We start from the raw sequence: 25,830 nt of genomic DNA on the forward strand, positions 1-25,830 counted from the left end.
TTCTTCAGACTTTTTGAAAAAATGGACGTCTAAATTTTGACCCAAAATTTTCCCAGTCTCGCTGAAAGACCCCCCTTTTTGGTAAAGTATTCCAAAGTGTTTTTTTTGGGGGGGCGGGGGGAGGGGATTTTCATCAAAATGACCCCCTTTTCGGTGTCAAAAGTTCCCCCTCGCAAGTTTTTTTTTTTGCACACTTGTATATTTTTATCAATCCAGTTACGCCCACTTTACTTGCGCTATACAATCGGCAAACATGCTCATCTATCAGGACCCAGTTCTTTAACCCCAACATATGAGTACATTCATTGAAGGACCTTTGAATAAAATGGGTACAAAAACGCGTACTCAGTAACTAGTCAAATGAAGGTTGAATGAAGGTTAATGAACTGTGCTACAGGAGATGAGACTAATTGCATGGTTTATCTTGGCAGTACGCGTTTGGTTTTAATGTGTGGATATAGGCTCCTATAACTTCATACAGGGAAACTCAGTGGCGTTTGGAGAAAAAAAATCCCTGCCTGCATGGCAATAGCTGCCAGGTATCGTACTTTTAGAATGTATACAATATAGAATGTAGATATTGTGAAATGTCTATATGGCAGCTATTGCAGATAGGGCCTTCTGGCCCTAATCCCTCAACGTCCCTTTCACACTAAAACAAAAATCAAGTTGAAGCAGGTTTTGTTTATGTATTCATGTTACATTATTTAATCTTTTATTATCCATTCATTTCATGAAATGACAAATGTCCCCAATGTTACTTACACTTGCCCATTGATTTTCAAACTTTTCCAAAAGTTTACAATCCAAAAATGTTTATTATAACTACCCAAATCAGAAGCAAATAAATAGTTCAGGACAATATTACTGCTAAACAGCAGTTTTGTATAAAAACTTCTATGTTAATGATAAATACCAAGCTTCTGACACACTCTTTAGGAACAATATTGAATTGATTTGTATTTCAACTTCCAGGGTAATTACAAATACCAAGGTGGTATGCAACACATTCTTGTAAATACCGAGCATGGACCGCAGTATGTAACCTAACCAAGTCTACTTACTGTTGGAATTTCCACCCGGTATGTCAAATTAGTTGCGTCTTTTATTTACATCAGTTTTGCAATGCAAAAGGAACTAAATGGCACTCGAAATTGCCCCGAAATTTTGTTAATATCTTATTTTGACTGGGATGAATGCCGATATAGTATAGTAAGTATAGGAAGGAGTCAATATGTGTCATATTTAATGCAGAGACAACCTGAAAATGTCCTTGAGGAAGCAAAAATAATTCATATGTGTTGTGTCTCAGAGCGTAGTAGAATTATAACCATCTTCATCCAATACTGGCAACCCAATCAAGCCAATCGAAGCCAATGGGCTATTCCTGTTAAAATCCCCCTCCCCCCCCGGAAGACAAGACCTTAATATCCCACAGAGGGGTGTACATTTCAAATGGAGTCACCCATTTAGGTAATCCCATTTGATATTCACATTCTCTATGTGGAAGATTAAGGTCATGTCTTTCATAAGGGGTGTATGAATTTCAACTGGAACAGTCCAATGCAACTGCTTAAATCATTCCAGGATCTGTGCTTCTGGGTAACAAGGATGCATCATTGGCAACCTGTGATCAAGCCATCAGGCAATGTGGTGAAGCTCAGTTCGGTGAGTAATATATTTTGGATTTGGCTAACAAAATTAACCAGTTTACCAATGTAAAGTTGTTTTTGAGTTGATTTACACCATAGAAATCCTTGTTCTTTAATCTTTGTCTAAATACCCATTTTCAACTGTAAATTTATATTTTTGATAGCATCTGTATCAAGCTGATTGAAAGTTTGTTATCATGACGCACACACCTAAAAACTGATTTTTCATGACATTGTCCACAGGCACAAGTTGCTCAATCAGGTCACATTTTTGCTTATTTTCTCCCTCCATAAATTAGTACAACTTTGACCATATTGTTCCCAATTCATGTCATTTATTTTAATATGCTACAAGACACTCAAAATGTTCCTTTTATTTACATAACCACTTTTGAGTGAAATGAAATTCAAATTCTCAATAAAGCTCTGCATTTTGTCCCCTCCCATTCAGATATAGCATTTCAAAACAAGAATTTCCTACAAAAAGGCTTCTCTATCATATCTATATACCAAGAGATTAGTCCCTAAATAAATAAATCATTCTATATTGTTTGCAGTTGTTGAAGAAAAAATGAAATTTGTTGAATCATGATATCATAATATCATCACAAATATTTCTTGTTCATTTGTTAAAAAACAAAACTGTTTTTGCTTCAGAAAAGTGCTTTTACGAGAGCATGACATAGAAGCAGTTTTTAACATAAAAAATATAGATCTCAAAGCAACAAGGAATGCATTTCAAATGTGTCCGTTTCAGAAACATTCTGTGTCCTAGGTCACATCCAAATTGTGTTTGCACTGACATACAGTTTGATCAGTTCGTAATCAGCGGGATAGGCTTTTATCACTACGCCGAAAAGTAGAACCACATTGTAAGTGTCATAGTTGACCTGTCTGGTCTCTATTGTGCTTGTTGAAGAAAATATACAACATATCGGACTTGAATGAATAATTTGTGATGCGTCTCACAAGATGTAAAGAAGACAATTTTCGAAAATATATAGATATTAATCTGTGATGTTATAAGGCCCGCCGATTACGAACTGATCCAAGTATAGCACATTATAATACATAATTTCTGACACATTTGACCATGACAAAAAGCCCAAAAGAACTTGAGATATGTGTAAGTCACAGCCACACAATAATATAATACTATACAAAAATGATAAATTTTGATTTTTGAGTTCAATTATCTTATAACTATGTAGTTGAAGTAATGGTTATAATTTGAAGTAGGTGACCCAACTGACAGCCTCATCCCCCACCTTACCCCATCAATATTTCGACTTAGGTCTCTGAAGAAAGCTCAAATATTTCTGTAGTCAAATTTTATGCCTGAGCATGCCTGGAAAAAGTGGTAGCCTAACCCCTTCCCCCTATGATTTACAACCCAAGAGTATGTACAGTTAGTTCTTTTTGCCATTGTAATGTGTTTCCTTATAATATCCAACCACTGGAACAAAAATTTGAATCAGCCCACCAGTAGTTGTACACGGTGGCATAGCCAAGGGGTTAGCTCCCCCAAGTGATACCCCCTCCCCATTTTTACAGATAAACATTGTGCATGATTTCATTATCCCTCAAGCAAAGGGGGTGAAGCATTTCCCCAAGTTTAAGCTTACTTGCCCCCTCTGTAACCAATTATAAAAATACCGTAGTTCTTAAGAGGCTGCTGGTAGTGCGAGTGGGGTTAATTTGTAAACAAAATTGGCAACACTTGTGTTTTAAACTGCCACTACACGCTGCTTGGGTCTGTACCACTGATGCTTTTCAAACTTAACTCCAAACTGCACAATTTTAAGATAACATCACCCATTACAGAGTCTATACACATTAATCCTCTAATAAATCCTCATCATCTAAATTCAGATTTCCTGTGTCTAAATCCAGATTGTCATCATCAATGTTCAGATCATCTAAATCTAGGTCAAGATCATCATCATCTGGTGGGGCTGGGGTTGCCTCTTTCTTCTCTTCTTTGGCTGGAGGTTGAGGTTCATCATCAGCAGCATCTCCTGATGCACCAACTGGTTCTGGTTCTGTTTCTTGGTCCTGTCAACAGCAAGAGAGAAAATGAGTTAACATCTACATATTTAATTTAGACATGAAATTCTAATTTTGACTTTCAAGTCATTGTCTGAATGGGTGAAAATGACTGACTTAAATATGTATGGGGGCACTCAACTTGTGAGATGGTGGCAGGTATGGGTCTGCAGTGGTGTAGCGTGGGTCATCACATGGGGGGGGCACCGACCATAATTGGGGGCACCGGGTCTGATTGGGGGCAAGGCGTAAATCGGTGGGGACAGGAGGACACGTCCCCTCACTTTTTAAAGTGGGGGGGACACAATATCAAATGTCCCCCCCACTTTTTGGTCCCCAGCCCTAAAAAAAAAGGAAAAGAGAAGAGAAAGGGAGTAAAAGAGAAGAGAAAAGGGAGAAAAAAAGAAGAGAAAGGTTAAATTGCATGTAATTGAGTATGCCCATCACTGCCCATGCCTACAAAAACCGCACAGTTGGTTATATAGGCCTGTGGTTATTTTAGGCATTGCGTGAAGGCGGGTCCACGGCCCATAAGGGTGTGAAAATTCCTGCGGGCCCGCCTATATGCAGGGCCTGTCACATTTTATCACCAAAAAAAAGTCAGTATTAAGATGGACTCAATGCTGATTTCAACATCAATCCATGCATGCTTTAGTAACTTGTGAATTTCAAATCTCAAATAGGGAAAACTTTTCCACGAAAGGCTTCATGGACCATCATTTCACAAATTTTTGGCTTTTTAAACTAAAATTTTACACACTAATTAGACACCCTGTGTAGTGGGTAAACAAGTAGCCATTTTCACTTCTGCTTTCCACATTTGCCAATTTATGTAATTTATAGGCCTACAATAATAGGGAAAACTTTTCCACGAAAGGCTTCATGGAAAAATTTGGCTTTTTTAAACTAAAATTTTACACACTAATAGTGCCAAAATGGGCCATCAAATCGCTTCAATTAGGTATTCATTTTGCAAAAGTTTCTTACTTCTGAGGGGGGCGCATCCCCCTCAGACACCCCCCTGCATCGCGCAAGCGCTTGACGCGATGGCCGCTTTGTCCCCCCCACTTTCACAAACGGATTTACGCCCCTGATTGGGGGGCACAAGCCATTTTTTGGCAATTTTCCTATGGTATTTTCTAAATTTTGAGATCAATTGACGCTACGCCACTGTGTGTCTGTCATTTAATACACCCCCTTCTCTAAAGTCTAAAATATCCAATGACCCCTCGTTTTAAGGTTTGGCTCCTCAATTACCCCCTTTGTTCAAGAATTTTAAAAATGCCATAAAATAATGCAGAATTAATGCGCTACAGGATTTTTAGAAATCGAAAATGATAACAATTGAGGGGGCATAGGTGTGATTAAATCCCACAGAGCCCCTTTCAGCAACAGGGGGTAGGTGGGGGTGCTTGGTATACACTCAATTTTTTATAAAGTCAATCCAATCACTTCTCCCCATTTCCTATGTGAACCACAAATATCAACTTTTCACACCCTGCAGGCACCTGTCTCATTTCCGTTCATGATAAAATCCCAACCCAAAACCAAGCACAAATACATGGGTCCCATATCAATCTCCTCATTCCATGAACATCAACAAAATTCCTAAGTTTTTTAAACATCTTGCATGTTTCTCAAAACTTGAGATCCAATTCTCAACTTTCTGACCTTATCACTGTTATCAAGGTACCAATGATCAATAAGATAGGGGAGTTTTCAAAACATGGGTGGAATTGATGAAAATTTCCCAAACCTTTATGACCTTTATTGATGTCATTGCTACACTTTGATAAATAAGATATTCAAGTTTTCAAAACATGGTTACATTTGTTCAAAGTAACACACATTACAGATCACTGATTGACAAAATCACTCATTGTTTTGGGCTATTCTGTGGACGATAATTAAATTTCACTAAAAAGGCATTGAAACACACTTATTTCTAACGGCAAAGTAACTTGCTGCATCTTAATTGAGTATTTTGTGATTCTAGCATCTTCTTTGTTGGCATGTTTCAATAGATATCCACAAAAAATCTTATTCCCAAAATGTCAGTTGATTCCGATTTTTCATTTAGTGAGTTATGCATGATTATGTGTATTACGTTGCTCCATATGCCACTGTGTTATAGTTATTGTCTGTTAACATTCAACATAAATATAAATTTATCAATATTTTTGCCAAAAAAAGAATAAGAAGGATTTTATTACACACAAAGATTATGTAGCAAGAGGTTGCCGATGCTTAAAACATCTCAACTTTTTTTGTGAAAAAAGGGGTGATGAGGCTGTGGATCACAAAATGCTCCTTTAATACTATTTTAATAAAAGACTCCTTGCCCCTTTTATTTTCCTTTGCCCACCAGTTTTTTTCTCTCATTTTTTTTTTCAGAGGGGACTGTTTTCTTTTATATTTTGTCACTATGTAGTACACCCTACGGTATACATAGTGTGTGTACATTGTGTTGACGTACCTCACTCACCTGACTAAATGATCCGCCATCGATGGCCTGACTCATCTCATCTAGTACATTCCTGTCACTGGTGCTCTGTGCAAAAAATATTCAAAAGAAAACAATGTTATTGTATTGCAATCAGGGGGTGGTACTCCAGTTTGATTTCTGTAGGTAGGTGCTTCAGAGAATCAAAGAATTTGCATCCCCTTTGAAAGATGTACCAAATTGGTTCATTTTTTTTAGTTTAACTGGCTGTATCAATAGAGCTTCAATGATAATACTACTGTATTCAACCTACAGTGGGAATTCTAATTGAATGAATGCAGCTTTCAACAGCTGTATTTTGAGTAACTGCGATCGTATTTTGCGTATTTCAAACTACAACGCCTGTGTTTTTTATCCCCAAAATGGCCAAAATAAGGTGTATATTTTGGGAGCCACTTATTTTCATAAACTTAAGGTCCATACAAACATGTATACCAAATTTGTCACTTTTGTCACTCTGTAACGATCTTTGCCTTATTTGACCCTAAGGCACTATACTACAAAAGGTGCTGGATTCACTATACTTCAAGAATTTTTTTCCAACTCCATCCCCTCTTATGTCAAAACAAAATCTGCACCACTATGTATATTATTTTCAGCTACCCTACTTAGACATGACTCCATTTGAATTTTAAGATCAGATTCATTTTTAGCTTTACACATTAAAGAGGTATCATCTGCATACATTACAGTTTTACATTCAGACACAGCATTAGGTAAACAGTTCCTAGTAAAGGACCTAAAATTGAGCCCTGAGGAATACCAATATCAATTGGCCTAAAGTCAGAAAAAGTTAAGTTAACATTAATAGTTTGTTCTCTGTTGTTTAAGTATGATTTAAACCATAATAATTCATCCCCACATACCCCATATTGTTTAAGGTTCCTAATCAGAATATCATGATTTACAGTATCAAATGCTTTCTTTAAGTCTATAAATAAAATGCCTGTAGCATAACCTGTATCCATATTCTTTAAAATGTAATCTTGAACATCTAGAAGGGTTGTTGTTGTGGAATGATTCGGACAAAATCCTGATTGAGCATTTGATAATAGTCCTACATTTCTCATATATTCATATAATTGATCATGAACAGCTCTTTCAATGATCTTTGATACAATTGGTAATACAGAGATAGGTCTATAGTTACTAACATTAGTTTTATCACCCGATTTAAATATTGGAGAATTTTTTTCCAACTCCATCCCCTCTTATGTCAAAACAAAATCTGCACCACTATGTATATTATTTTCAAGAAGTAATTAAACAGGCGCCAACAAAGATATGCTACTTACGGGTACTGATGTGTAAGAAGCAGCTGGAATGGGTTCTTTGCTCTGGGTCTTCAGGTATTTCTCTGCTTGGAAGGCATCCTTGAGACCCACAAACAGGTTCTCATACTGAGTTGGATCAGCTAGTGCATCCGCTGCCTTTTTGTTGATACTTCCCAAGCTCTCCTTCCAAGATTGTACAACTCTAAAAAACAAACAAGGGAACAAAATATGGTTCATTGGTAACTGGAAGATTAAAAAAATCAAAAGTCATCCTGTTTTGTCAAATGAAACATAGATAAATCCTAATCCTTTATTTAAAACTTAAATATTTGGTCCATTAAAGGCCCTTTCAGTGATTTCACAGGAACATGAAAAAAAATGGAAATTTGTCAGAGTTGCTTAGCAATAAAGAATAAGTCTACAGAATTTCATAAAACCACATTTCCACTAAATACATCGACAAATTAAAAAAAGTACAGCAGTTTTAGAAAGGTTTTCTACTTCAACTCAGATCCACTCGAGAAAATCGCGATTTTCGTACAGTGCTCCACCAATCGACTGGAAAAACTTCCTAGTCCAGTGTTTCTAACACGGGGAAGTAGAGTCTAAATTGATTTAAAACATATGCTTAATTTTTGTAGTAGAAAACAAAATAAGCAATTAAAGGTCACCGAGGCAAACTAACGGTCAATTCAAATATGAAAAACAGTTAAAATTGTGTATTTTGTTTAAAATAGTAGCTACTGATGTAATAAGTAGTAGAAACAATACATAGCAGCGTGTTGGTGCAGTGGAGTCGATCTCGAGTCGGACTTTTGTACTGTCAGTATCAAAAGTCCAGAATCATCAAATGCTTTATTTTGTCTAAAATACACAGCTTTCGACCGAACCACTAGCAGGCTATGTTAGCACATCTATGCCAATTACAAAGGTACCAAAATCTGAATTTTGATGATTTTTACGATCGTCCGGATGAGCAAATCACTGAATGGGCCTTTAAGGGCCCAAAACATGTATTTTAGGGCATTTTTCGAATAATGTGACAATCAAGCTGAAAGACTTGTACAAAGACTAATTTCAAGTTATGCATTCTAATTTTTGTAAAACACATTTTTATAACCAATTATCAAAAATAATATAAAACATTATAACTATGAGCTTTAGCCTATACTCAATATGTGACCATCCACGACGAATCCAGTGTTAAAGTCGCACTTTCGAGTATCTTAAGCTACTAAAGAACTGAAATCTCCATTGAACAAGCTTTAAAATGATATATCACTTGTCATAACAGCTTAGGTAATAGATGCTCAAAAATCAATTTTGCTGTTGAAATTCCTTTGTTTTCTATTGATTTCTGTAATGCTTATTGGTCCATATCTCTGAATAAGCACTGGCGACTTTACACTGGGTTCGTCGTGGATGGTCACATATTTTGAATGCTTAGACTTGTGCCATATGTTAGTATTTTGTGACTACAATTGTAAGAAAACATGCAATTTTGCTTGTTTTGTGCCCATTTTCCCTAAAATTGCAAAAATATTTCAATTTGACTTTAATTGCCAGTTAGAACTAACTAAAGGATAAGGATTTAACTATGTTTCATTTGGGAAAACAGGATAAAATTTTTTTAATCTAAAAAAATCAGTGCTGTAGGGAGTAGTCCCTCGCTACACCACATGCAGAGGTCATTAATAACCCACATCTACTTGTGCGTGAATCAACTAACAAACTATTTGAAATGCACATACACAGAGGTTATGAATAATGTTCAAGGCCACTTTCTACTCTCTCTAAACTTATTCTGGAAAATAACTAGGTCTGTCATATATATATATATATATATAACAAATATATTTTTACTGCAAATAGCAAAGTGTTTGAAACATTTTTAACAAACATTTGGTAACTTACTCTGATATCCTGCTAGGAATGTAGGTCCTAGCGAAGAAAGCAGCTTCTGGAAAGCGTCCTGTAGCGCACAGGAGCTCTAAACATTTGTCTGTCCTGTAATGTGAAATCAAATACAAATTATATGCATGACAATCTACATAGGTCAAGGCTTTTGCTTGGGTCACTAAGCATTGAATCTTATTTTGTCAACCATTCAGACAATGACATCACTATTCCAAGTATTTTACAGAACAAAATATGTCCAAGTACTAGCATTCTAGCTCAGTTTAGCTATCAAAGCCTATAAACGAGTGAGCGTATTTCATTTTCACATTAAATTTTGGTCCCACATATTGCAAATTTAACCTTAGGATCAAATCTGCGGTTTAATTGTTGCATAAAGATAATGGCGCTTCACCATAATGGGCTGTTCAAATTGATATTCATACACCCCCTAAGGAAGACATGACCTTAATCTGCCATACAGGGGCAAGCCTTGAAATAAGCAGGCGCGGGTAGCAAATTTGCCCTCGTAAAGCCACCAATTGCTCCTGGTACTTGTAAAATTCACATGAACCAGGAGCAAATTACTCCTGCTTCAAATTTTGCACTTGATGCAGCAGTAGCTGCAGCAGTACTGGTATGCTGTATTGTACATGTATAATTGTATAGACTATTTGAAAATTGCTCCTGTTTCTTCAGAAATTGCTCCTGGTTTATGTACAATCCCAGTGAACCAGGAGCAATGTTCAATTTCAAATTGCTCTTGGGGGTGTAGATTTCAAATGGAGTCAGTCATTCAGGTAATCCCATTTGAAATTCACACTCCCTGTGTGGAAGATTAAGGTCATGTCTTCCATTGAGGGTGTGAATTTCAAATAGAATATCCCAATTTAACACAGATTATTGTCAAGCTGCAACTTACTTTCCCTGTAAGAAGAATGCCATAAAGGCTACATTGTTCTTCTCCTGATCTGCCGCTGTGTCTGCTAGTTTGGCCACCATCTCACCATCACCAGAGCAACTAGCTAGAAGCAAGAGGCCTCCAAAGTCCTGTGCTTTGTGTAGGCATTCCTGGGCCAGCTTGAAGTTGCATTTCTTAGTGGCTAATTCTGCTAGTTGTTTCCATTTGGCTTCACTCTGAAATGTTGGACACAAAATTTGTGGTTGGATAAGATCAGGTTCATAAATAAAAATTAATTCTAAAATAAATTTCTAAAATATTATTCTGATAACAATTCTAAAATAAATTTTTAAATTATATGAGTGCAGTATTTACCATCTGTAATCATGTTAAATTAATATTTTTGAAGCTTTTTAATATTGTAATTAACAAATAATTCATTCAGCCTATGGCTGCCAGTTGTTGAATTGAATATACAAATAGACCATGTATGTTCCTAGGTAAACAAACAAATATGGAACAAACATGTTGAGAATTCCTCCAATACATACCTCTGCTTCTACAGCCAAATCATAAGCAGTCTTTGTCTCACCAAGTTGCAATGCCAAGTCAAATTTATGCTCCGGGTCACATGATACAGCCAAGGCTTGTGACTTAAAACCCTAAATGACGTAAAAAGGAAAAATATTTGATCATTAATTGATAGTTTTGATCAAGACTCTCTTTTACACTTCAGCCAGCCAATCACCCTAGCCGGAAATGCATAGGACTACTGCATAGTGCGTATGATCAGAAATCACTCTGCAAAACCTGGTCTTTTGAAATTACAATTCTGTAAATCAAGTGCATCCATTGCCTACTATGAACACATGGTATTCGCCGATTGTTTTAATTACCGTGTACATTTGCAAAAGCCTTCTGGCGCGTTGCTAAAAAAGCAAGAGAAACAAAAATGCACATTCTGCGCATGCGTTTGCAGGGAGAACCTCGTTTTGGTAGCAAAGGCCGAATACGGAAAATTTCTTCAAACAATAAAACATGGTTAATTCTGCATTTATTTTGTGTATTTAGTCTATGAGTGTTCTTGTTATATTAACCTGAATACTAGCAAGCCTGATATAGATATTGTCGCCTTGAAGTAAAAATTTTTTAAAAAAATTCAGACAAATTGTTCCAAAGTGGTCTGTGGACAAGCAAATAATCTTTGGGGGGGTATTATTTACGTGAAACAGTTGCTTTCAAATGTCGCAACACACACACTGCTTTTGGTCCACATTGATATAGGTTTAATAGTGCTAATCATATAATCATATTTTCCAGCTCACCTGTTTTTCTAAGAAGTGTGCTACTCTAGTCCTTTGGTTCCTGGGTACTGTTGGCAAGACTTTATCAGCTGTTTCAAAGTCCCTTCTCATCACGGCTGTTTGGTATTCTAACACAGACAGTAGCAATGAATAGCTGACCACATTCAGCTCTTTGTCACCAAGGAATAAACGGTTGTCCTTGGCAATGTAACCTAATAAATACATCACTCTGAAAAGAAAAATATATTCAAGAATAATTAAAACTTTTCAAAAGTTCAAAAGCTAAAGAAGCTAAAGAAGCACCTATAGTGACATTTTGAACTTTTAAGCAGATGAGCAAGGGCAACAAAGCACATATAAAACAAAGTAGGTTGCTTTGATAATCAAAATACTGCACTTTGGCCATCGAGACCAAGAGGAATGCCAATACCAAAAGCCTCCTTTCATTTAAAGGCTTAAAACTATTTTCGTTATGATAAATGTGATCAAGGGTGCAGAATTGTGCTTACAACTATCACTTATATATCGTAAAATTTAATGAATTTTGATATACATTTAAAACAAGTTACAAAATATTGCCAACAATCTACATGATAAAGAATTGAAGGTATTCATTATGACAATAATGTGTGTGCCTGTGAATATATGCAGGTGTGTGGGGTGGACCTGTATATATTGAATGTATAGAGTATGTGACCCGTTCTGACAAAACCAGGCACACGTCACATTTTTGACATTTCATGATTTGAATAAAAATGTAAGCACAGGACAATAAGCTTCAAAATGATACCAAAATTATATACATAGCAATAGCATCAATACTTTTCAAGATATGGATAACAGTTTTGTAAATGACACCTTGATCTTTTTGCCAAACTGCTAATCTGAGTAATGTGCTAATTAGTTTCCTGCCTTACACAAGATTGAATAGGGGTTATCATAGTTCAACTGTCAATTATTGATTAAATAAACATCTTTTTAATAAGTACTTTCAAGCATTTGAAAGTCCACTCAATCCCAAGGTCAAATACCATGAAATTAAGAATTCCAAATCCGGGATTTGTTGGAGCTGGTCACATGTCTACACAATGAAATTGAACTCACCTGTCTAAATGTGATATGGTGACTATTTCTCCTCCTACATAGTAGTTGAGTCTATTCACAGAGTTAGTATAGATGAAACAATTGAACTCACCTGTCTAAATGTGATATGGTGACTATTTCTCCTCCTACATAGTAGTTGAGTCTATTCACAGAGTTAGTATAGATGAAACAATTGAACTCACCTGTCTAAATGTGATATGGTGACTATTTCTCCTCCCACATAGTAGTTGAGTCTATTTACAGAGTTAGTATAGATGAAACAATTGAACTCACCTGTCTAAATGTGATATGGTGACTATTTCTCCTCCTACATAGTAGTTGAGTCTATTCACAGAGTTAGTATAGATGAAACAATTGAACTCACCTGTCTAAATGTGATATGGTGACTATTTCTCCTCCTACATAGTAGTTGAGTCTATTCACAGAGTTAGTATAGATGAAACAATTGAACTCACCTGTCTAAATGTGATATGGTGACTATTTCTCCTCCTACATAGTAGTTGAGTCTATTCACAGAGTTAGTATAGATGAAACAATTGAACTCACCTGTCTAAATGTGATATGGTGACTATTTCTCCTCCCACATAGTAGTTGAGTCTATTCACAGAGTTAGTATAGATGAAACAATTGAACTCACCTGTCTAAATGTGATATGGTGACTATTTCTCCTCCTACATAGTAGTTGAGTCTATTCACAGAGTTAGTATAGATGAAACAATTGAACTCACCTGTCTAAATGTGATATGGTGACTATTTCTCCTCCTACATAGTAGTTGAGTCTATTCACAGAGTTAGTATAGATGAAACAATTGAACTCACCTGTCTAAATGTGATATGGTGACTATTTCTCCTCCTACATAGTAGTTGAGTCTATTCACAGAGTTAGTATAGATGAAACAATTGAACTCACCTGTCTAAATGTGATATGGTGACTATTTCTCCTCCCACATAGTAGTTGAGTCTATTCACAGAGTTAGTATAGATGAAACAATTGAACTCACCTGTCTAAATGTGATATGGTGACTATTTCTCCTCCCTACATAGTAGTTGAGTCTATTCACAGAGTTAGTATAGATGAAACAATTGAACTCACCTGTCTAAATGTGATATGGTGACTATTTCTCCTCCTACATAGTAGTTGAGTCTATTCACAGAGTTAGTATAGATGAAACAATTGAACTCACCTGTCTAAATGTGATATGGTGACTATTTCTCCTCCTACATAGTAGTTGAGTCTATTCACAGAGTTAGTATAGATGAAACAATTGAACTAACCTGTCTAAATGTGATATGGTGACTATTTCTCCTCCTACATAGTAGTTGAGTCTATTCACAGAGTTAGTATAGATGAAACAATTGAACTCACCTGTCTAAATGTGATATGGTGACTATTTCTCCTCCTACATAGTAGTTGAGTCTATTCACAGAGTTAGTATAGATGAAACAATTGAACTCACCTGTCTAAATGTGATATGGTGACTATTTCTCCTCCTACATAGTAGTTGAGTCTATTCACAGAGTTAGTATAGATGAAACAATTGAACTCACCTGTCTAAATGTGATATGGTGACTATTTCTCCTCCTACATAGTAGTTGAGTCTATTCACAGAGTTAGTATAGATGAAACAATTGAACTCACCTGTCTAAATGTGATATGGTGACTATTTCTCCTCCTACATAGTAGTTGAGTCTATTCACAGAGTTAGTATAGATGAAACAATTGAACTAACCTGTCTAAATGTGATATGGTGACTATTTCTCCTCCTACATAGTAGTTGAGTCTATTCACAGAGTTAGTATAGATGAAACAATTGAACTCACCTGTCTAAATGTGATATGGTGACTATTTCTCCTCCTACATAGTAGTTGAGTCTATTCACAGAGTTAGTATAGATGAAACAATTGAACTCACCTGTCTAAATGTGATATGGTGACTATTTCTCCTCCTACATAGTAGTTGAGTCTATTCACAGAGTTAGTATAGATGAAACAATTGAACTCACCTGTCTAAATGTGATATGGTGACTATTTCTCCTCCCACATAGTAGTTGAGTCTATTCACAGAGTTAGTATAGATGAAACAATTGAACTCACCTGTCTAAATGTGATATGGTGACTATTTCTCCTCCTACATAGTAGTTGAGTCTATTCACAGAGTTAGTATAGATGAAACAATTGAACTCACCTGTCTAAATGTGATATGGTGACTATTTCTCCTCCTACATAGTAGTTGAGTCTATTCACAGAGTTAGTATAGATGAAACAATTGAACTCACCTGTCTAAATGTGATATGGTGACTATTTCTCCTCCTACATAGTAGTTGAGTCTATTCACAGAGTTAGTATAGATGAAACAATTGAACTCACCTGTCTAAATGTGATATGGTGACTATTTCTCCTCCTACATAGTAGTTGAGTCTATTCACAGAGTTAGTATAGATGAAACAATTGAACTAACCTGTCTAAATGTGATATGGTGACTATTTCTCCTCCTACATAGTAGTTGAGTCTATTCACAGAGTTAGTATAGATGAAACAATTGAACTCACCTGTCTAAATGTGATATGGTGACTATTTCTCCTCCCACATAGTAGTTGAGTCTATTTACAGAGTTGGTATAGATGAAACAATCCCCTACCCACAATCCAGTGCGCACAATTTCTTCTATTTCACCTACAACCTGTTGAAAAAAAAAAAAATTTGTTCAGCTTATTTTGATCAGGAATCAAATATGTAGCAGTTTGCATGACTTATATGTCAAATCGCTGGTAGAACCTTTGACTGTTTATTTAATCACACTGTCCACTTTTCAACTACCCATTGTCACAACAATTCACAAACTCCACATCAAATACCACATCATTATCAGTCCTCACATCGCCTACAGATTAATGGTCGACTACCAATATATGCTGTCTTGATGTTTGGGAGCTTTTATAAGGAGATCCGCAAATAAGTTCATCAGGATTGTCAATAAAACAGGTAATTAGAGTTTCTTGTATACAAATCCAAAATTTGGGTTGATGTTACAACAAGTCCGCTATAACAGATCATGTCGCAGAGGACAATCATGTAATTGGATGGGAAGAATCACAAATCAGAGACAGAGAACAGAACAGAAAGAGAAGACACATAAAGGAAGCCATCTGGATAAGAAAGAGGGGGGCCAAAACACTCAACAGAGACGAGGGGAACTACTTTCTACCGCACATCTACGACCAACTCCTAACAACGCCACCAACGCTAGCTCCAACCGGAAGCAGCCGTCAAGGTGCAGGAATTGGTCAGTCAATTTGAGAAAGTGCTAAGTCTTAGCACGAAACTGTCATTGAGGTACGTAACATCAACCCAAATTTTGGATTTGTATACAAGAAACTCTAATTATCTGTTTTATAAGGAGAACTGTCCGTAAAAAATGAACGTGCAACATTGAGGGAGCTATCAGTTAACCTTCTAAGAACTTTGATGCAAGCCCTTCAAGAAAGCTACAATTACTCTCCAAAACTCTTGTACTTACATCAAATGCGGCTTCAATGCCATCTTCTGTAATTCCTTCCGGGTTCTCCCTGGCATTCAACACTGCATCAGGATCATACTTGAGAACAAAGAAAGAATCCTCTGTGGCAATGCAGACTAGCTCACCATTCACAGACCAGTAGACCTGAAGATACACAGAACAAATTGATAACAGATTAGAGAACAAATTGATAACAGATTCAAAACAAACAGACAAACAATATTTTTGAAGTAATATGTTGATGTTCTTTCAAGTGGAGTGATGTTTGAATTCAGAGGAAATGCTGAAGATCAATTGGGATTTATTATTGGTGTTTTTCTCTCATCCAGTGACATCCTCATGTCAGTGGTTGTGGTATACAATTCTTTTCACCGATTCTGAACCTTGGGCTTTTTCAGTTTGCCTACTACATGTATATACTGTATTTCGTCAAATAGTCGCTCCCCCTCAAATAAACGCCCCCACCACTTTTTTCAACCAAGATGTTTCAAAAATGCTGATATTTCCATGCTATTTTGTGAAGGCCAATAGTATTAGCTCATATATCATTAAAAGGTTAAAATTTCTCATAACAAGCTGATTTTTTCAGGATAGGTCCAGGAATATGTATAGAATCAAATTCCAAAAGTCCGTGAGAATCCCCCTTGTGCTTCCTTCAAAATCCAAGATGGCGTCCAAAATGGCCGCCATTTGCGGTTTTTATCATAATTTTGCCCCCAGACATGTTAAAATCACAAACAAAGCATCTAAATATAAGTTTTGAGGTACAAGGAATGTTTTGAAAACATTTGCAAGAGGTTTCAATGATCCTAAGTAGCCAAAATCCAAGAGGGTGTCCAAAATGGCCGCCATTTTCAATTTTTATCATAACTTTGCACCCAGACATGTTAAAATCACAAACAAAGCATCTAAATATATATTTTGAGGTACAAGGAATGTTTTAAAAACATTTACAAGAGGTTTCAATGATCCTAAGTAGCCAAATTCCAATATGGCGGCCAAAATGGCTGCCATTTTACTAAGTAAAATTAGTTTTCAACCAGACTTGTTAAATATATATACAAAATATCTCACATAGGTTTGAGGTACAATGGATATATTCAAAATGTACTCGAAGGATTTCAATACCTAGATATAAAGCCAAAATACAAGATGGCATCCAAAATGACCGCCTAAGAAGTGTTTAAGATGTGTTAATTGGCATTGCAGAAAGTTCAAAACTCATGATTTGTAAGCAGACTTATAATGCATATCATCCAAATTCACTACCATTATTACCATCATTATTTTACAATATAATACTTTTATGTTCACATCGGTATCCATGTGATGTAATGCAATCAAATGGTATACCTTAAACTTAATCAACTTGCACTGTGTCTCCTGCATTAATGTTCTGCAATGTTGGTTCGGTCTCCTCCTCATTGTCCCCAACTAGTACAGGTGCTGTGTTGCTGCAAGACTGACCACAGCATTTGCTGCACATCAATGTACAGAAGAGTCTCAAGTTTCTTGCAGCTGCATGTCATGTTGTTGCATCTTGTTTGCATCCACATGATACCATGATTTTTGATTTGTGAAATCTTTATTGAGGGATTTAACACGGAATGTCTGATAGAAGCAGACAGACCGGGGAAAACGAGGGTAGGCAGATTTCTTTCATGCTTTGATGGTTGAGCAAGTGTCCCAAGTTATGCACACTGGTGACATTGAAAAAATCTCACGACCCCTCTGGTACGAGATACAAGACCCCCCTAAAATGACCCCCTGCCTCCCCTTTCCAACAACAAAAAAGCTAGAAAATGGGTATTTTCAAGATGATCAAAAATATAGAAAACCATTCACAATCAAAAATATACTCTGCAGGTATTAAGTTGACATATTAATCTTAACGGATATGAAAGAAAAAGTAAAAAATCTAATTGGGTTGTTCCATTTTTTAGGAGGGTGTTTTCCTATTTTTCACTTTTTGAGAAAAAGTGAAAAATTCGTTTTTACCCACTTTTGACGGAAAAAATAAAACCTTCATACCTTTTAATTTTTTAATTTTCACATGTAAACTAGTTTCGTATAAGAGTAATTAAATAAAGAAATAAAAATCATGGAGAGTATTTTAATTTACGAGATAGAAGCCCCGGAAGTGGACTACTTTTTCCATATTCTAGCATGCAGATGTTGTAAAGATATCGAGTTTAAATGGGTTTTTTTAAGTCTTGATTGTGTATTTTTAATAAACAGAAATTATTTTTCCTTTATAATGTCTAAGATGACAATCAAAGGTATTTTGAAACCCGGGCTATTCCATTATAATACAGAGGTATCACCCTAGAACATCTCAAGTTTGCTTATAATAGGGCCTAAAAAGCTAGAAAATTTGTATTTTCACGATGATCAAATATATAGAAAACCATTCACAATCAAAAATATACTCTGCAGGTTTTAAGTTGACATATTAATCTTAACGGATATGAAAGAAAAAGTAAAAAATCTAATTGGGTTGTTCCATTTTTTAATAGGTGGGGTGTTTTCTTATTTTAAAAAAAAAAAAAAAAAGTGAAAAATGCGTTTTTTTACCCACTTTTGACGGAAAAAATAAAAACCTTCATACCTTTTAATTTTTTTAATTTTCACATGTAAACTAGTTTCATACAAGAGTAATTAAATAAAGAAATAAAAATCATGGAGAGTATTTTAATTTACGGGATAGAAGCCCCGGAAGTGGACTACTTTTTCCATATTCTAGCATGCAGATGTTCTAAAGATATTGAGTTTAATTGGTTTTTTGAAGCCTTGATTGTGTATTGTGTAATAAAAAGAAATTGTTTTTCCTTTATAATGTCTAAGGTGACAATCAAAGGTATTTTGAAGCCCGGGCTATTCCATTATAATACAGAGCTATCACCCTAGAACATCTCAAATTTGCTATAATGGGTCAATAACATCTAAAAAGCTAGAAAATGAGTATTTTCACGATGATCAAAGATATAGAAAACCATTCACAATAACAAAATATACTCGGTAAGTATTAAGTTGATGAATTACCATTAACGGATGAAAGAAAACGTAAAAAATCTAATTGGTTTGTTCCATTTTTAGGAGGGGTGTTTTGTCTATTTTTCACTTTTTGAAAAAAAAGGGAAAATGTGTTTTTTACCCACTAGAATGCAGATGTTGTAAATATATTGAATTTAAATGGTTATTTGAAGTCTTTGTTTCTCCTTTATATTGTCTAATATTACACTCAAGGGTATTTTGATGTGTGGGGTATTCTATTATAATACAGGGGTGTTTCTCAAGAAAGTTAGCTTATAATGGGCCAATAACATCAACAAAGGTAGAAAATTGGTATTTTCATGATGAACAAAGATATAGAAAACCCTTCTCAATCAAAAATATAATCTGCATGTGTTAAGTTAAATTACTCTTAATAAGACTACGAATATAAGAGAAAAGGTAAAAAATCCGAATGGTTTGTTCCATTTTGGGGAGGGTGTTTTCCTACTTTTCACCTTTTGAGAAACAGTGAATAATGTGATTTGTAACCAATATTTTGATGCAAAAAATAAAAACCTCCATATATTTTAATTTTTTAATTTTCACAGGTGAACTAGTTTAAGGGCTCGGATAGCGATGTTTTCACAGATTTCTTTGTCGAATTGAGAGCACATGAACCTTCTGATATCAAATAGTTTTGCTTTTTTTGAAATGTGTGATATAATGTTGTTGTTTTTTTCAAATATACCAAAAACATTTTGACCTGTTTGGGAAAATATGTATATCTTTAATATCTATATATGAAAGGTCACAATTTTTAATTGATCGTCGGCATCGGCTTTTCATCCCAGCTACATATAGGCCTATACTTGAAGTACATATCGTTTGCCATCAAATTTGTATTATATCGTGAATTTCAAAAATCAAAATTAGTTGATATCGGAAGCGTATTCAGAATGTAATTCGATATGCCTGATGTGCTCTCAGGTCACATACAAAACATATGAAACGCCGCTACCCGCACCCTTAATTTCAGACTAATAAATAAAGAACTACAAGTCATGGAGGATATTTTAGTTTACGAGGTACACATGCCAGAAGTGGACTACTTTTTTGAAATGCTAGAATGCAGATGTTTTTAAGATATGGGCTTTTAATCTTTAATGTGTATTTGTAATTAAAATATAATTTGTTTTCAGTGTGGCGCCATGGGGGGGGGGGGTGCTATCCTCAACAAATGCCCCCAGTCCGAACTCTTTCCCCATTGGTGGACATGTAAGTAAGATGCAATGGTTGTCTCAATGATATGACTGCATATTTGTGCAAACAGCAATAGTGGAATAATGTTTACAAAAAAATAAAATATTTTCCTATAAAAACACACAAATTAAAATAAGGAAATAAGGCATTTTGAACATGGAGACCTGGATATTTAAAAAAAACAATTTTTAAGTCTTTTGTTGCTTATTATTATATATAAATAACCATATTAAGTTTGACCAAGTTAATGCAACTCTCCTAATTAGCATCATATTGTAGCGATATGAGCATTTAGCATATAGTCCGCACATCTATTATCTGCTCAATATCAGCCATTTTAAACAGCGGAATATAGCAAAAACCATGATAAACTCAGTTTTCTACAAACAACCCTTTGAAAAAATGGACTAACCCAGGCTAATATCACATATTTGTGTCACCGTAGTCATGTGGTATGGAGTGATAAACAAAATATTGCAGTTTTGAATTGAAGTCATTTCCATATGCAGTTCCTAAAATTAGGAACTAAGGCATTTTGAACATGGAGACTGGATATTAAAAAAAAAAACATTTTTAAGTCTTTCGTTGCTTATTGTTATAACAATATTTGTCAAGTTTGACCAAGTTAATGCAACTCACCTAATTAGCATCATATTGTAGAGATATGAGCATTTAGCATACCGTACAGCTATTATCTGCTCAATATCAGCCATTTTACACAGTGGAATATAGCAAAAACCATGACACCCCAGTTTTCTACAAACACCCCTTTGAAATAATGGACTAACCCTGGCTAATATCACATGTTTGTGTCAAGCGTAGTCATGTGGTATAGAGATAAACAAAATGTTGCAGTTTTGAATTGAAGTCATCACTATATGCAGTGATATGGAAGTAGAAGTGTAAGTAACAAAAATGCCTCATTTGACTAATTGTTAAAAGTGCCCTGAATTGGTGGATATGTAAGTAAAATACTAAAGAAGTCTCCATAATTTAGAATGCATTTTTGTAAACATCAAGAGTGGGGTAATTTATGACTAAAAAATAAAAAATAAAAAAAGGTATGAAGGTTTTTATTTTTTCCCTCAAAGATTGGGGAAAATTAGGCATTTTCAACATTTTAAAAATACAAGAATATAGTCTCACCCCTCATGCTGAAAATGGAACATTCCAAACATTTTTAAAGCTTGCTGTGCATTTTTATATTGTAAAAATATGTAATATTACATGACAGAAAAATTAAAGTGATAAACCATTGTGTTATATTCAAACATGTCATCTGGAATGTGTGCAAAATTCAATATTTTCAAATTTGTCAGGGGTTAGCAGAAGCCAATTTTTTGGGCGGTTCTAGGGGGGGTCTGGTATCTTGCTCAGGGGGGATATGAGAATTTTTCATCACCATTTTCATGAATACTTTAGGGAACCTAATGAAACTTCAAAATATGAGTAAAAAATGCTGACCCCTCTTTTCCTAGATTTTGCTATATTGTACTGTTTTCTGAGATATGTAGTGTTAAACTACTTCAGTGGCAAGCACTGCTTTCCAAGCAGGCCCTCATACAACAATATTTACAACATTTTTACAGAATATTTACAAAATAACATGATGTTTAAAATATATACAAGAACATGAATAATAATGTGAAAGAAAGAAAATAATGCATCTCAAGTACATGAGCGATATAAATCAAAAATACATACAATATGATAATAAATGATTATGATTTAGCAGAAATAATGATGCTCGTCTTGAATTGATGCAAAGACAGAGTTTCAAGGTTTATACGATATGATGGTGGTAAGTTATTCCATAAATTTGCAGCTCTTACAATAAATGTACGTTTACCACTATTAGAATTATATTTAGGCATGATCAATGTGTTAGAAGAATGACTCCTTGTTTTGTGATCATGAGCATTATGGACAAAGTCAAATTGATTACATAAATAGTCAGGACACATATTTTTGATACATTTAAAGGTAAGAATAATCATGTGATTAGACCATCTATCACAAAGTTTAATCCAATTTAAAGAATTTAACATGTCATCTACTGGTGTTCTAATATCAGCAAAGAGAATTGTTCTAGCTAATCTGTTATGAAGCACTTGAAGCTGATATTGATTGGTTGCAGAACAATTAGACCAAACACTGCTAGCATAGTCGAAATGTGGAATTACAAGAGCATTAGAGAGCATAACTAAGGTTTTATTGTTGAGCAATGTGTCTGGTGCAACAGCGAGTTCTGTTTCTACTTGAACAAGAATTCCATCTTGTGATCTCCATTCCCAGTCAGTTGGACTTAGGTTGTTCCCCATCCATTCTTGAACCGTGAGAAAAAGTGCGGAATGAGTGCTGTTTTGCAGCAGCACAAGTTGGGGGTAAACTCGCGAGCTCAAATGAATTAAGAGCTAAGGTTACTGCGACCAATTGCCCGTTTGTATACAGTGTGGCGGTATTCATTCAATGAACCATTGCTAGCCCCATACATCTTCAGGATGAAGCGCTCCCCTGCTCTCTGTACCTCATCATGCATGCTGCTGGCATTTGTAAAGGTATCTAACAAGTCATATTCATGTTTCTTCCTCGACGATAAATGGCTGAGACTGTGTCACAGCCTGTAATAGCGTGAAGAGACATCAAAGCAGGTAAAAGCAGAATTGGGAAGCTGTGGGTGCAATACATCAGACAGGTGGCCCTTTAATATATTCGGCATTTCATTAGAGCTGAAAGAACAGGGAATTGGAAGCTCCACCTCTACTACATAAGAGAGATGATGCATCACTTCTACGCTGCAGGGCAGCTCCACTATGCCAAATCTGCAAGGTTGTATTTATAACAGATGGAGTCTTTGGGGAAAAACATGCCCCCAGATGAGTACCAACTGTTCACAGACAAGGATATTTCACCATCCGGCGTCTAGATTTTTTCTGGGGTGGAAACTTCTCTGACCAAACCATTGAGCAGTTTTTTGTTGTGGACTTTGAAGACATCAGGGGGAATGACACATAGTCGCGGCATCACAGACAGTACATTAACCAAGTGAGTCCACACACTTTCTCGATGTGCCCCAGATTATGATGCTTTAGAGCAGTTCACGGGTGTTCATACGGGAACATAGGGGATCGTAAAGTTTTTGTTGGTTGGTTGAAGGCACATCCCTATTTGCTGGGTATGGACTGGATCGTCTGGTACGTGTCAACTGGGACTGTAGCAGATTCATCCGCTAACTGTGACAGAGCAGTGGAAGTTGGCACGAAGTCAGCAATAGAAGTTTACAAACATAATTATGTGTGTGTGTGGGGGGTGAATTATAGGGGGGGCAAAGATTTTTGGCAGGCCAAAGGGGGGACAAGCATTTTTTGGCAGGTCGAAAGGGGGGGGGGGAACAAGCGATTTTTGGCAGGTTGAAAGGGGGGCAAGCAATTTTGGCACAGATATTTTGGGCACCGTTTCTATATTACGCCCTAAAAAGTCGTAGGAAAACGTTACGAACACGTTCAAATATGCAAAATTTCCTGCTCGCTGCGCTCGCATTATATGTTAAGACAATTTAAGGTTTTAAATTCGGGTTCCCCAAAATCTTGCATGTGTAAGGGGGGGCAAAGATTTTTGGCACGTCAAAAGGGGAGGGCAAAGGTTTTTGGCACGTCGAAGGGGGGCAAAGATTTTTGGCACGGCCAAAGGGGGGCAAGCGGTTTTGGCAGACCATTTTGAGAATTCACCCCGGGTTACATAATTATTGCACCACCCCTTACGCCGAAATGACAAGTTTACTATGATTGGAGCAAAGGACAAGATGGTGCGAGTTAGGGGACAACAAGTAGAAGTGGATCCGACTCTATTATTTAATAGAATCACATGTGTACTGAACAACAGCTCTGAGATAGCGTCTTTCTTTACGTACGAACTAGGTCCTCAGCCACCTTCTCTCTTTGAAGATGACCTTATGCGTAAATCGCCAAAGAGTTCCCTGGGCCTTCTATTGAAATCGTTCACTGAGCATTCCAAGCTGCCAGAGAATTGTCTCTTTGTAGTAGATGGTGGTTACCTACTTCGACATGCCATTTGGCCACATCCCTCCACCTATGCAGGCATATGTCAGAATTACACATCACACATGCTAAAGCATTATGGAGCACACCCGATTGTTGTATTTGATGGATATGGCGCTTTTCTCACGGTTCAAGAATGGATGGGGAACAACCTAAGTCCAACTGACTGGGGATGGAGATCACAAGATGGAATTCTTGTTCAAGTAGAAACAGAACTCGCTGTTGCACCAGACACATTGCTCAACATGATATCATGTGGATGCAAACAAGATGGCTGCAACAACATGACATGCAGCTGCAAGAAACTCAAGACTCTTCTGTACATTGATGTGCAGCAAATGCTGTGGTCAGTCTTGCAGCAACACAGCACCTGTACTAGTTGGAGACAATGAGGAGACTGAACCAGCATTGAAGAACATTAATGCCGAAAACACAGTGCAAGTTGATCAAGTTTAAGGTGTACCATTTGATTACATTACATCACGGGGATACCGATGTGAACATAGGCTTAAGCCATCTTGGTATGAGCTCAGCTCTTTTGGAGGCAAATAGAAAATAAAGGTAACTATTGTATTGTACATATGGTAAAAGCACTGAATCGATATTGTAAAATAATGATGGTAATAATGGTAGTGAATTTGGATGATGTGCATTACAAGGCTGCTTACAAATCATGAGTTTTGAACTTTCTCCAAAGCCAATTAACACATCTTAAACACATGTCTGGTTGAAAACTAATTTTACTTACTAAAAAGGTGGCCATTTTGTCCACCATATTGGAATTTGGCTACTTAGGATCATTGAAACCTTTTGCAAATGTTTTTAAAACATTCCTTGTACCTCAAAATATATATTTAGATGCTTTGTTTGTGATTTTAACATGTCTGGGGGCAAAGTTATGATAAAAACTGAAAATGGCGGCCATTTTGGACGCCATCTTGGATTTTGAATACATAGGATCATTGAAACCTCTTGCAAATGTTTTTAAAACATTCCTTGTACCTCAAAACATATTTAGATGCTTTGTTTGTGATTTTAACATGTCTGGGGGAAAAGTTATGATAAAAACTGAAAATGGCGGCCATTTTGGACGCCATCTTGGATTTTGAAGGAAGCACAAGGGGGATTTTCGGGGACTTTTGGAATTTGATTCTACACATGTTTCTGGACCTATCCTGAAAAAATCAGCTTGTTATGAGAAATTTTGGGGTTATAGCTAATACTATTGGCCTATACCAAGTTGCGCACATGATCGATAATAGCGTCAATAATTGGCGAAAATCTGGATCAGAAACCCGGAAGTGAGCCAGAAGTCAGTGTT

General features: G+C 36.1%; 1 protein-coding gene across 1 annotated transcript in view; it reads right to left on the reverse strand.

Annotated features, from left to right (window-relative positions):
• Positions 1–745: 745 nt before the first annotated feature.
• LOC140167921 (coatomer subunit beta'-like) overlaps positions 746–25,830 on the reverse strand; it is a gene marked incomplete at its 5' end in the record, with an annotated part of 35,506 nt that continues 10,421 nt past the window's right edge. The window contains 9 exon segments of the mRNA XM_072191211.1: positions 746–3,707; positions 6,184–6,249; positions 7,497–7,677; positions 9,390–9,482; positions 10,294–10,508; positions 10,824–10,934; positions 11,598–11,805; positions 15,230–15,360; positions 16,198–16,341. Coding sequence (XP_072047312.1) covers positions 3,489–3,707; positions 6,184–6,249; positions 7,497–7,677; positions 9,390–9,482; positions 10,294–10,508; positions 10,824–10,934; positions 11,598–11,805; positions 15,230–15,360; positions 16,198–16,341 — 1,368 coding nt within the window.

Source organism: Amphiura filiformis, chromosome 13 (assembly GCF_039555335.1).
Source record: "Amphiura filiformis chromosome 13, Afil_fr2py, whole genome shotgun sequence".
In the NCBI taxonomy this organism is placed as follows: Eukaryota; Metazoa; Echinodermata; class Ophiuroidea; order Amphilepidida; family Amphiuridae; genus Amphiura; species Amphiura filiformis.